Source organism: Corythoichthys intestinalis, chromosome 21, assembly GCF_030265065.1.
Source record: "Corythoichthys intestinalis isolate RoL2023-P3 chromosome 21, ASM3026506v1, whole genome shotgun sequence".
NCBI lineage: Eukaryota > Metazoa > Chordata > Actinopteri > Syngnathiformes > Syngnathidae > Corythoichthys > Corythoichthys intestinalis.
In genome coordinates, this window is record NC_080415.1 from 10,611,988 (window position 1) to 10,626,470 (window position 14,483).

General features: G+C 38.5%; 1 protein-coding gene across 5 annotated transcripts in view; it reads left to right on the forward strand.

The window, feature by feature from the left end:
- The window catches only part of tom1l2 (target of myb1 like 2 membrane trafficking protein), a 30,746-nt gene extending 17,626 nt beyond the window's left edge, over positions 1-13,120 (forward strand). For 2 of the 5 annotated variants that reach the window (XM_057825929.1, XM_057825930.1), the window contains 4 exons: positions 1,792-1,879; positions 4,671-4,730; positions 6,856-6,892; positions 10,821-13,120. In XM_057825929.1, the coding sequence (XP_057681912.1) occupies positions 1,792-1,879; positions 4,671-4,730; positions 6,856-6,892; positions 10,821-10,969 (334 nt within the window). In that variant the 3' untranslated portion in view covers positions 10,970-13,120. Of the gene's footprint in view, positions 1-627; positions 1,336-1,791; positions 1,880-4,670; positions 4,731-6,855; positions 6,893-10,820 lie in introns of those variants that run through there. The other 3 variants (XM_057825932.1, XM_057825931.1, XM_057825933.1) reach the window with 3 other exon arrangements.
- The last annotated feature ends 1,363 nt before the right edge of the window (positions 13,121-14,483 follow it).

A 14,483-nucleotide genomic window follows, 5' to 3' on the forward strand; every position in this document is an offset into this window, starting at 1 on the left:
CACCAATGACTGACTGAAAAGAAATGTAGAGTACTGGAATGGCCGAGTCAAAGTCCAGATCTTAATCCCATTGAGATGCTATGAGGTGACTTGAAACGGGCTGTACATGCAATAAACCCCTTAAACATTTCACTGTTGAAAGTATTCTGAGTTGAGGAATGAGGCAAACTTATTTCAGACCGGTGTCAAAGACTGGTAGATGGCTACAAAAAGCGTCTCACAATAGCTATTTCAGCCAAAGGTGGTAAAACTAGCTATTAGGTGGTACGGTGTCCTCAGTTTTTATTCAGTTAGAATATGCATTTTCGTTGATATATTTGGTTTAATGAGTAAAACAGGGTTAATTTTTGTTGTTTACCGACAATTAAATCACTTTCTTTTCCAGTGATAAAGAAAAACAAGATCAGACATTGATATCTGAACATTTCTTAGTAAAGAACTGAATATTTAACAGGGTGTCCTAATTTTTTCACATGACTGTATATTCGTTCACATTTCATTTGGTATGCCACATACAGTGCTGCTCAAAAGTTTGTGAACCCCCTCAACATTTTGGAATTTTCTATTATTTCAACCTGATTTCCTAATCAATCAATTCAGTTGTTTTTTTTTTTGTTTTTTTAACAGTTGTGTTGTCGAGACTAAATTAAAAAGAGTTTTCATCAACTGATGTAGGTGCAAAATTGAACTGTTTGGTCACAACCAAAACCGCCATGTCTGGCGAAAAGTCAACACTGCATACCACCAAAAGAACCTTCTCCCAACAGTGAAGCATGGAGGTGGGAATGTCAAGATCTGGGCTTGCTTTTCATCCTCAGGACCTGGACAACTCCACATAGTCCAGGGAATCATGAATTCTGAGGAATATTGTCAAATCCTAGAACATAACCTGACGCCATCTGTTTTGAAGTTAAAGCTTGGCAGAAGGTGGATCATGCAACATGATAATGATCCAAAGCATTCCAGCAATACAACCAAGGAATGGCTGAAAAAGAAGAAGATTCGTGTTCTGGACTGGCCTAGTCAAAGTCCTGACCTAAATCCCATTGAAATGCTGTGGCGGGACCTGAAGCGAGCAGTTCATGCCAGACGCCCATCAAACCTCTCTCAACTGACTGCGTTCTGCAAGGAAGAATGGGCAAAAATCCCCCAAAGTAGATGTGAGAGGCTGATTAGTCACTACAGAAACCGTTTGGTTGAGGTAATCTCTGCAAAAGGAGGCGCAATATCCTATTAACTGAAGGGGTTCACATACTTTTGCACACATGATATCTGAGTTTTTCTTAAATCAACCACTTTTGTTAAATAAAGAATGACAATATAACTATTTCTTTTGTTTCAGTCCATTATTTGGAATGTCAGTATTGTGGATTTGGGTATAACTTAACATTTAATAAGGTTATTTTAGTTTTTTTTACAAAAAATCTGACCATCGCTGTGGGGTTCACAAACTTTCGAGCAGCACTGTATGTTAAAATATACATATACTGATCGTCAGAGTATGATAAACGTTTTATTTTCTGTGACGACGGCGACCAGATCAAAATTAGTCATGCATTCTCGGTGCCATTATCTCCTACTACACCCAAAATGGCATGAGTTTATTGAATAAAAACGAAATGTGGCACTCTTAATTAAGAGTGAGTTGTAGCTTTGATAATTTGTCATAATTTTCTTTCAAAGTTGATCCATGTGAAAGCAGCCCATGGTACAGAGAGAGTTAGGGCCACAGTTGTTTTTCAACATGACACAAAAACACTTATAATGCATCACATGTGCATCCTTTATCAGGATTCCGGCAGAGGACGGCCAGACTGCTGGTGCTGCTGCTGTTCTTCCTCCTCCCACTATGGACGTCAAGCAGCCACGAGCAGGAGTGGTTAGTCTCATTTGAAACACTATTAAAGTTTGTTTGTGTGTGTAGGTGCGGGTAGTCAAAGATGGCACCCTGAAACAAACACTGCGAAATGTTACTAAATCAATATATTAAAATGACCATTATGGAATCATTTCACATAGGTATATAACATATGTATTGATTGCTATTTCAAATTTAGATATCACTAACAAGTAGGGCTGAGTGAACAGTCATACTGCATCCTCTGTGACGTGCAATGTCCATTAAAACTTGGCTACCAGCGAAAAGAAGCTAGTTTACAACAGCACAGCCAGAGTTGCCAAGATAATGATTTTCATTTATTTATTTATTTATTTATTTGTAAACACATTTTTTTAAAACTTCTCTTTACTTTCAATTTGCTAAAAAAGTTTCTGGTAAAACAGTAAAGAAATACAAATTGAGGTTATAATTAAAAATCCCCACATTTGATGTAAGTGGATACCTCGTTAACTTGATGAAAAAGTAAAGGAAAATCCCAGAATAAAAAAAAAAAAAAATACAAGATGTGTGAATTATGTCTTCATTTGCAAAAGTGAAGTAAAAAAATGTTTTTTTCATTTATTTTTTTTAAGGCTGAATTGATTAGCCTTAATAGATTTAAAATAGGCATTAGCTCTGTCCACTTCTGTAGTCACTTAGTACAGATTGAAATGTACGTGTAAATTGCTGCTGTTAACCTGATATACCTATTTAAATCAGTAGATATATCACCTAATTTTTGGTAGTCCCCGGGTTGGGAACGAGTTCTGTTCCTACACTGGCGACGTAAACTGAATTTCCGCGAAAGTCGGAACCCTTTAACTACCCCAAAAAAAAATAAATGTCAAAATAACTATCCAAAAACATGTATTATCGACATCGTACTGTCCTTGTCAAGAAGTTGGAGCTGGGTCCTAGACAGCGAGCTAAGCTCTGAAATGACTGTCAGACATCCGTGTGGTTTGCCGACTTTATTTGTGTGCTCATTACATCAACATTTGCAGAATGAAACTAAAATAAAAATTAGATTTTTTTTTTCCCCAACAACAGAAATTCAGATTTGCATCTATAACTAGCTTTTGATACAGCAATAGCAATCCACACAAACGATAAGCATGTATCAGTTAGCGTCCGAAAATCATCAATAACAATCGGATCAACTCACCCCAAGTATTTGACCACAATTAAAAATGCACAATAAACAGTGCAAAAGTAGATGCTTCACAAGCAAAACATGTGCACATAGGCTCGCAGCTGTATAATCTGTCCCCTCTCTCTCACTCGGCTGTGCGACTTCATGGGAGCAAATGCGCTCTTCTTCTTGTGTGCAGGTCTCCTCAAATATGGTTTCCTTCTTATGTACAATCGCTCTTAGGCTACGTCCACACTAGGACACATAATTTTCTCCAGGGTATTTTGCCGACTATTTTTATACCTGTCCGCAATTACTTTTTGGGTGCGTTTAAGCACCCCCCCCAACACACACACACACACACACTTCTGTAAGGTACGCCTGCATTTGCGAAAACTAATTATGTGTACAAATGAGCAGCCTCATATGTTACGTCATCACCCGTGCGTTTTACCTCTGAACCGGAAACCCATTACTCGTCGGCGTGAAATTTCTAAATTACTACATTTTCTAGACCAGGGGTCAGAAGCTCCGTTTTGTGATCGCTGTTCACGAACAGTTGCCGAGTTGTGATTTAAATATATCTTTAGAAAACAACGAAAGCCTGACATCGTTACTTGGGATGTTACAATCGATGCTCAGTTGCGCTGTCACTACTTGGAAGATGACTATTAGAAACATATGGTGTGGCGTTGCGTATATTTCCTGGAAGCCGCAACAGGAGTGCTTGTGCATAACAGTGGCGATCCTGGAAGTGGCGACAGTTTTGATAGGCAGAAATGTCATGAAAAAATTTGATCGCGTGCCTCTTTGACTGGGGGTACCATGCAGATAACTTTTCGGGGTTTAATTTTCCTCTACACATTTTTATATACTAATATTCAGTCGGCATTGAGTTTGGAGGAGCCAGCCCCAAAGCTGACTGATCAGAGTCGAGCTCTGTAAAAAACTCATCTCCGCGTCATTCGCAATGGGAGGATCACAAATAGGCACTGAATTGAAGCATATTATTGTGACGTAGTTTGAAGGTTCATGAAAAATGTGTGGAAACATTAAAAGGAGCGGGAATGCCACGTCGTGATCGTCCGCCTCCATTGTTTACGATGCCGTCATGCCGTACTAAAAATGGCGACTGCATGATCTTACTTCCTTAGTTTCCAGTTGTTGTACGGAGACAGCAGTCAATATTAGGTTGCGGGTAATGTTACCTGCCTACATTATCAAACTAATCCGGATAATAGACAATTAGTGCGGCCGACATGCCGTTTAGTCCAACTAATTACATGTTCAAAGCCATTATCCGTCCTAGTGTAGACGTAGTACCACCTGCTCTATGCTTCCTGCGCCAAAATAAAAGTATGCTTCACAAAACAAAAGTCAATATTATTTAAAAAAAAAACAAAAAAACGACTGGAGACAAAATGGCGGACGAGACTCCGGTGTCGTAAAGTCGAAATCACGTAAGTCGGGTACGTCGTAACCCGGGGACTTCCTGTAGTTAAAATGCTTCTCTTTTTGTTACTATGGTTTACAATGACACCATACCTCACCTTTGTTAATCATTTTATCAATTTTTTTAACAGCTGCATTAAATCATATTCATGTTTGTGTTTTGGGGCTGTTTTTTTTTTTTTTTTTCTTTTCAATTTCGCCCTCTAGTGTTTGGGAGGTCAGTCCTCTGTCATGGATGACATAGAGGAGTGGCTAAGTACTGATGTGGTGAGCCCATCATGATTTTTGTTTTCATTTTGTATTATTTCTGCATCCTCTTTCTATTTTCCATTCTGTTTTATCCTTTGTACTGTTTTTTTTTTTTTTTTTAGTAATTTAATCCACTCACAATTGTTTTTTCCTCTGATCTCTCAATCTTAACAACCTAGATTACTTTGCTAACACGTTTTTGTGCGAACCAACAGTCATTAAAGTGTGAGCATATTGTGAAAAATGAGCGTTCGCTGAATCTATCAGTTCTCAGTACAAGGATGATGGCTGGGCAATTTTGATAGTGACTTGTATCTGTATTTGGTGTATCTTAATGCAGGGTTCGTACAGGTCTTTGAAATCATGTTAGGCACGCAATATTTCTTAGCACACTGTCTAAAAATATAGATTATTAAACGACGAAAAATAAAATATATTTGCTTCCTCGCTGCTACACGCTCATTCTGAAGTTGCTTTCCCTTAATGTCCCGCATCACATTGTCGCTTCCAAGAGTACAGTGCATTTGAATTGTTTGGAGTTTAATCAAGCGAACAGTATCCAAATAAAGTAGTATTGAATTGCATATATGTGCATTTGCTGACTTTTAGCGCAATATTTTTATTGCACGACCAGTTCCTCTTTTTGGCACTTTATTTTCAGTGACCGTCACACTCCTCTGCGAGTCGCAGTTTAATAGCTAGAAATCTGCCCACTCACCTGGTTCTCGATCAACTTTCCTTGGTGCACAAGAAAACACACTTATTTTACAGAGAAGGAGAGTGTAATAGCCTTGTAAACAGCTTTACTGTTTTTTTGTTGTTGTTGTGAACTACAGTTCCACACAAAAATACACCGCAATTTCATTTAGATTAGCAATTGGAGGAGTGAGAGTCATTTTAGGAGTATCCCAAACTTCAAAAAAGAGCATTTATCAAGGTTTCACCGGCCATGACTTATGTGTTTCCATCCACCAAGCAGCATGCTATCACTACGTGGATATCATGGAAGCGCTCAGAGTTTGCCACAAAACTCTCACTGCCGCCAGGAACGCACCCTCCCTAGGGGGTTTCAAACTAAATGAAGTGGATCAAATTGGTGTTATTTGTCATCTTCGACACCTTTCAAACTAAATTTCTCGAGCCTCCAGGTCGTAGAATATTTTGGAAGATGTTTGCGTACTTGTGAGAAGGCAACATATTGTATTTCTGCTCCATTGTTGAAAAAAATAAGAACAGTATAATTTTTGGAATGGGATAATGGGTTTAAAAGCTACTGGAAAAAAATGGAAAATTGGTCTTGAAAGTCCTTAAAAACTGTATTTTCCGTACGATAACGCGCATTGGAATATAAGGCGCACCTTCAATAAATGGCCATGTTTAAAGCTGTTTTCATATATTGGGCGCACTGAATTATAAGGCGCAGTAGTAGTAGTTGTTGGGGTTGCATTATGTTTAAAACTGTTTTCATATATAGAGTGCACTGAATTATAAGGCGCAGTAGTAGTAATCCTTGGGGTTGTATTATGCATCCACTAGATGAAGCTGTGTAAAGGGAATTTCATGCCATGATTAACTAATATTCATCCATATGTGAGGCACATCTGATTATAAGGTGCACTATCGACTTTTGAGAAAATTATATTGTACATGAATTAGCACATGAAGAAGGTGTACGAACCCTGTTTATTTTTTAAAATTTCTTTAGAACATTTAACTTCATCATAATGTTGCAAATTGATTTTTTTTTTTTTTTTTTTTTTAATAAATTGAAGTCCCAGTTTTCACTTAAGCTCATTTTACACAAATCTACAATCCTGTTATTCCATGAATACATCCATCTGTGGGTTTTCGGGTCTTTTAATTCTTTTGATGCACATTGGTGGAATTTTTAACAAATACGCTTTTGGCTGGAATGGCAAGGGTTCTTCACTAGTATGATACTGACATTTTTTTGGTGAGTATTTTTAAAAACTGCTTGCATGTTGGCTCCAAGAGTGGTTCAACAATGAAGAAGACAGTGTATTTGAAAAAGAAAAAACAAAAAAAAAAGCTTGCATGTTGTCTCTAAGCGTCCTTCCACTATGAATCGGACCATTTTTCCAGTGTCGAAAACCAGAAGTAAAACCCTATCTCTTGTCTACAGAAAGGCGATGACGGTGAGGAGGGCGTTACAAGTGAAGGTATGTACAGGACAGTGCAATACAGTAAAGTGAACTAGGGGTGAAAGCAGAAGCATCAAAACGAATAACTACGCCCTGTACATGCAGTGTGTGCGTCAGTTTGCCCCGACCCATGTAGGCAATACTGAAATATTGTTCATTTGGCGCAAAAAGAAACCTCACATTATCAGGCTTATCCTTTTTTTTCATTGTATTTTTTTTTATGACTGGTCAACCCAGCCTCCTGCATAGTAAAAGCCGAGTTCAAGCTAGGCGCTAACTCTTTTGACCAGCTACCTCGCTGCCGTCTTGCGTGCGGCTTTCGCTCTTTGCTGACATAATTGCTGCATGAATTTCGATTTGGATGATTTGACAGTTCAGACCGCCGCCACATTCTGGAAAAATGTGGCTCAGATCGGATTTAAACCACATACAAAACTGACCCAGATCGGATTTGAAATTGTCCACTTCTATGCGACTTGTCCCGTTCAGACTGTCAAGTAAATGCCTCACTCGAGTCGGAAAAACATGAAAAAATCGGATTCGTGCATTAAGATCTGCAGTATGAACGTAGCTAGCCTAGTAGACGCATTTCAAGGTCCTGGAGTGGCCTAGCCAGTCTCCAGATCTCAACCCCATAGAAAATCTGTGAAGGGAGTTGAAAGTCCGTGTTGCCCAACAACAGCCCCAAAACATTACTGCTTTAGAGGAGATCTGCATGGAGGAATGGGCCAAAATACCAGCAACAGTGTGTGAAAAGCTTGTGAAGAGTTACAGAAAACGTTTGGCCTCTGTTATTGCCAACAAAGGGTACATATCAAAGTATTGAGATGAACTCTCGGTATTGACCAAATACTTATTTTCCACCATGACTTGCAAATTCTTTAAAAATCAAACAATGTGATTTTCTGGATTTTTTTCCACATTCTGTCCCTCATGGTTGAGGTTTACCCACGTTGACAATTACAGGCCTCTCTAATATTTTCAAGTGGGAGAACTTGCAAAATTAGTGGTTGACTAAATACTTATTTGCCCCACTCTAAATACATTTTCATCTTAAATTAATGCAGAAAATGCACAAATTAGTGTGTAAAGATTCACCAGAATGCAGGAAATTACATAGTTGATACTCTAAATGTGTGTGGGTGTCCCAGCACTGGTGGTGGGGCCCAAAGTGATATCTTTTCATGGGGCTCAAAATCCCTGGCAGCGGCCCTGCGTATTTCCTCTTCTCACCTTTTTAACCCCTGACCCATTTTCATGCCTGCATAATATAGCGAGGACAGCTGCGGTTTAGAGTCCGGCGCGGCTTATCAGTTAGCAAATGCCGTTTTCGCGTCAAATTTGGTGTGTCGCAGCCTATAGTCAGGTGCGCCTTACAGTGCGAAAATTACGGTCCTAATTAGAGATGATCGATCGGCATCGATGCCGATCGATCGGGTCCGATCACGTCATTTTCAAAGTATCGGAATCGGCAAAAAAATATCGGCCATGCCTGTTTTTATTATATATATATTTTATTTAAATCGTTTCTAATTGTATTTAACGTTACAGACATAGTATGTTACACTCATCCAAAGTCTTTAGTTTAGGCTTATAGTAGGGTTAACAAAAATATCCCGATAACGGTGGCAATTAATTAATTAAAATATGTGTCACGTTAAGATATTTAACGCAATTAATGTATGCGCTGCACGACCCTCTTACTCATTGTAGCGCTCAATCTGTAATAACGCTGTTTTACCACTATAGAGAGATAAAAGGCAGCGCAAAATGAGTAGAGTGACTTTCGGCAGCCTTTGGAGCCTTCCTCTAATTGGCAAAAGCCTTGCAATCCTTCTCCCTATGATTAGAAATATCATGGGAAGCAATGTCGGGAAGCAAGATGGCAATTGATCTTGTCTTAACACCCTAAGATGTTTCCCAAAGCAGAGAAGATATATCCATTGGTAGCACGACGCACATGGGTCATGGGTCCACTTCCCATCATGCATTTGGGATGGCCACAGTATCATTTACTGAAAGCTCAACAAATACACTAGATGGCAGTATTTAGTCACAATATACAAAGTCACAAGTCTTTCTATCCGTGGATCCCTCTCACAGAAAGAATGTTATTTAATGTAAATGCCATCTTGAGGATTTATTTTCATAATAAACAAATACAGTACTTATGTACTGTATGTTGAATGTATATATTTGTCCGAGTTTTATTCATTTTTTTCTTAATGCATTGCCAAAATGTATATGATCAGGAAAAATTATCGGGAATGATTGGAATTGAATCGGGAGCAAAAAAAAAGCAATCGGATCGGGAAATATCGGGATCGGCAGATACTCAAACTAAAACGATCGGGATCGGACCGTGAGCAAAAAAATATGATCGGAACAACCCTAGTCCTAATAATCAGTATCGGTCCTGAAAAACCCACATCGGTTGATCTATACTTTACACTTACAATCAGGGGTTAATTTGTGCCGGAACATGCCGGAACATGTTCCGGTACCTCTTGATTTTAGACTCCACGTGTTCCGGGACTTATTTGGTCCGTTCCAGCACCTTTAGAGTGTAAATATTCATGATAATAATATGCCGGGTGATTTAGAGGAGAGCGTAAAGCGACGATTGTCTCCTTTAATGCTGGCGCCCTCTTCAGTACATTACGCCACGACTTGCAGTAGCTTGAAGCATGGAGCACACATTAAATAACACTGGAAACCAACCACCACTCTAAAGTCATGGTTGCCCAAACTTTTCATCGAGCATTTGGGCTTAACAGAAAACAGTTGCTTTAAATTGTAACACTTGCTAGGTGAAAGCTTGGCAACGAAAATAACACAGGAACCTTGACGCTTTTTACTCCTCATTTTATTCTTCTTTCCGCCACCCTAATGCAAAACAAACAACAAGTCACTGGCGGGCGGCTATGCAGTCCACCAATCGGAGCGTCGTGCTGGCGCACCAATAAGAACCCATAATGTTATATAATTTTTTTTTTTTTTTTTAATTCATAAAAAAAAATAATAATGTGCATAAATTCATTTACAGAAAAAAATTCCAAGAATTGTATGCTGTTTATTTAAAAAAAAAAAAAAAAAACGTCATTTGAAAGAGTCGGAGATTTGGTGATGACAAATTACGCCCCTCCCCGACATTAAAAAAAATAATAATAACTTCGGCGGCATCTGGAAAGCACGCAGCCAGGAATCGGATTAAACATTATTTCAACATGCCAAAAAGGCAATTGAATTTACAGTTTTTCTTTCAAAAAAAGGAAGATTCAAAACGAGTCAAAAAAGCCACAGCCGGCGAACAGGGAAGCTGCAGCAAAAAGCAGGTGCAGCAGGAGGCTAGTGCCACAGCAGGTAGCCAGGTTCACGGGGAGCCAGCCAAGCAGAAGGCTACTACCGTGGCAGCAGCTGGTCAGGTTCAGCGCCACCCGGATTCAGATTCGGACTCAGACCGGTAAATGTGGTTATGTAGGCAATTGCCCGTGCTGTGCAGAGAAAAGCCAAAATAATTGTAAATTGTTGTCATAGCATTTATACCATGGATATTATCTGAAATTGAGGCTTGTAAGTCCCACAGTATGGCAAGTGGGCATTTGCGTGTTGTTTTTGACAGCAGTTTTTGCCTGTGTTCCGGGACCTGTGCGTGTCTAGTCATCCCTGCGCTGTCATATGTACTTTGCGTTCCGGCACCTTATGATTTACAAATTAAGCACTGCTTACAATCTCTGTTTGACCCGTCCCTGGGCCAACCACCACCACCTTAGAGGCCCGAGCCCTGGTGCGGTCGGACCCCCAGCACTCCCCTAAGTTCTGCCCCTGATTTCGATATTTTTTCGCATCTCTTCGGTAAATCCCTGTTTATAAACGGAGCCCACTTGCATTGGTGAAAAGTAGCAAAATAATTTGTATGTCACTATATTTGCTTGTGTGTATGCAGAGTTCGACAAGTTCCTGGAGGAGCGAGCCAAAGCTGCAGAGATGGTCGCCAGTATGCCATCCCCGCCGTCCGGCGACCCTAGCACAGAGCAGGAAACCCCGAGCCACAAGAAACCGGACAGGCCGGAGGACACCTTGTTCGCTATGTAGACGTCTGCTTCCGCGAGAGGATGGCTTGGACCAAACCATGTCGAATAACACTATTTTGATGTACTTACTACAGTAATGTGTCCTCATAGAAAGGGAATCTGTGAGTCTAAAAGGGAAAAACGTAACAAAATGGTCTATTTTCATATGTTTAAAAAAGGGGATGAGTAGCATGAAAGGACAGTTTCGTTCCCGTATGTGTCTACATGCTAGCATGTCAACGTACATGGGTTCCCCTTTAACCTACAGTGCCCCCAAATTTCCCAGCATGCATTAGCACATGATTAGTGATATATATTTTGTTGCTCAACTCTCTGGTTTGTTTTAATAGTCCCTAGCATTCCTACGGCAATATTGCGTTTCCGTTAAGTTCCTCTGCAAGTTATGAGTTAAAGTGTAAATGTGTAAATGACAAATGTCCTTATGATGTACATTTCATGCTACGTATGTACATGAGAAATTAAATATACAGTTGAATTCTATGAGGGAGGGATGGGATGGCTCATGAGCCTTTGCTTCTTGGCTGCTGTATGATTACGAATGCACCCGACTGCACAAGGGAAGTGAACCTGTTGACAAACTGCAAACTGAATTGTTTTATTTGGGATAGTTGTTCTATTTGGGGCCGAATCAGCCCTTTTTTGTGTGTTGCAGATGTTTGTATGTCATGAAATTACTTGGGTTGTTTGTGTCGTCTTAAAGCTGAGAGAAAAGGTTCAGGGGCAGTTCTATTTTTCTTTAGTTCAAGACCAAATGTGTAGGGATACTGCAAGGGGAATGAGTTTATCAGGCAGATATGTCATTGTCACTTTTGTGCTGTTCGCGCAGTTTTTGTGTGCACATGTTGTATGCTGACGTCTTTATAAAAGGCTATGACCTTTGCACCAAAAATGAGCTCATGTGCTACAAATGAGACCTTTCATTGACGGGAGTTAACGTGTTCCTTAGCGCAAGCGTGCACTTTGGCTATGGTGTGACATTTAAACTTTGTGTATAAATCAGCTGAAGGATGAGCGCTTGGATGTAATTAATTCAGTTTGGGAGTTTTGAAATAATTTATTTGTATTCATCCCCACCTTAAGATGAGTATTTTAAGTGGTTTTGTTGCTCAAGGAGCGTATGTGGAAATGATCGACGTTTATTTTTGTGGCTTTTTATGGAGTCAGATATGTTTTATACATCAATGCTGGGTGATGTATTGTGAATTGTTTCTGTTGGTGTTTTTGTGGGTTGAATGTAAACAAAAGCATTGCCTGTCATTGTCATGAAGATTATTTTTCTTTTTTTTTAAACTTTGTAAAGAATCACATACGAAGTAGTGTCTGATAATTTCCAGGACGAGTGTCTCTGAAGGTATTTACAGTGTATCACAAAAGTGAGTACACCCCTCGCATTTCTGCAGATATTTAAGGGTATCTTTTCATGGGGCAACACTGACAAAATGACACTTTGACACAATGAAAAGTTGTGTGCAGGTTATATAATAGAGTTCATTTAGTTTCCCCTCAAAAAAAATCAAAATATAGCCATTAATATCCAAACCTTTGGCAACAAAAGTGAGTACACCGCCCGTCTCATCAGACCATAGGGCATGGTTCCAGTAATCCATGTGCTTTGTTGACAGGTCTTCAGCAAACTGTTTGCGGGCTTTCTTGTGTACAGTCTTCAGAAGAGGGTTCTTCCTGGGGTGACAACCATGCCCACCAATTTGATGTAGAGTGTGGCGTATGGTCTGAGCACTAATCTGCAGGAATGCGAGGGGTGTACTCACTTTTATGATACACTGTAAATCTAAACTGCATGTTTTCATTATTGTTGATCAAGTCGAAAGTGTGAAAGAGTTGTGACCGCTTGTCGACGCTTCACCAAGTACGACTCTAAAAAGGAAGCATGTAATTTGGATTTTCTATTGGTACTTTTGTGACACCAGTCCTGGAATTTGTGTTGTGTGACACACCTCGTACATTGCTGTCATGTTTGTCCTGTTTCAGGCAAGTTATGCCAATGTGTCCTCATTGTAGCTGAACACACCCGCTACCCTGGAGAAGTCTTTGTGCATCATTGGACACTAGAGAGGGAAAATGCTAATGTGTGTGAATTTCATTTTGTGTTGTTTGACTTCTGCATGAACTAAATAAAACCTTAGCAGCGTAACATCCAGTTGAGTCTGAGGGTTTTATTGATGATGACTTATGACCCTCTATCGCCTCCTACTGGTAGAATAGTGAAAGAAGTACACTTGAGTGATCGGTATGCCGAGGGTGAGAGTCAACTGCGCTTTGGTGCAATGCATGTCAATGGCACACAGATTGCTGGTCCTGCTGTGTATGGAGGTAGATTCAATCACAAAACACTTGCTTCAATCCAAAGATATAGTTTCAATTGAAAAAAGTCACTTTAATAGAAAAAAGTGGGAAAAGAATACATTTGAGACAGAAAAAAAAAACATTTGAAAACTATTTTTCTTTGGTTTATTTTTTTGTTGTTGTTTTGTCTCAAAATGAGTCAATCAAAAAAAAAAAAAAAAAAACTACATTGAAAATTTTTTCCACTTCAAAAAAAAAAAGTGCAGTCAAAAAAGTGAGTTCAAAACGGCTTGCTCTTGAATCAATCAATCAATCAAAAAAAAAAAAAAACATACATATATATATATATATATATATATGTTTTTTTTTTTTTTTTTTTTTTTAATGAAGCAACTTTTTGGGGAGTTTGAATGATTTCGACACAAATATCCTATCCATAATATGGCCCAAACAACATAAAAAGGATTGCTTCAATCAATGAAAACATTTTCAATGAAAAATTTTGAGTTTTTTAAGTTAAAATATTTTTTTGCATTCAAAAACGTTTTTTCTATGATTGCATTTTTTTTGTTTTTTTTTTTTATTAAAGTTATTTTTCGTTTGAAAATATTTTTGTTGAAAGCAATTTATTTTTTGATTGAAAAATAAAGACACAAATGTCCAAGCCAAAATGTGGCCCACACGCCAAAAAGTTGTTTCAATTAAAAAAAAAACTCCCACCTCAAAAAAAAAAATTAAAATAAATAAATTTAATCAAAAAAAAGTTTTCAAAGGTTTTTTTTTATTCTCAACTTTATTAATGCATTCAACATTTTTTTTTTTGATTGAAGTAACTTTTTGATTGAAAATATACTAGTATATATTGATTGAAGCAACCTTTTTTTTTTTTTTTTTGATTGAATAATAAACACAAGAATCTACCTCCATAGCTGTGTGACTAGGGTTTCCATTGCCCTGAAAAAAAAAAACGGCATACCTCATTGGTAGAGCCAGCTGGCCGGATAACCCTCACCCTTTCATTATTGTTTTTTGTATGTGAAAAGTGATTGTTTTTTTTAGTAGCAATTATAATAGTATAATAATTTTACTCAAACCTGAATTAATTAGGTCCATATTTGAGTGATGTAAGCACACGGAAAAACAATAATAATCAGCAATTTATTTTAATAGAGAGAAAAAAAAAAAAACTACAATAACTTTAACATCTGTCC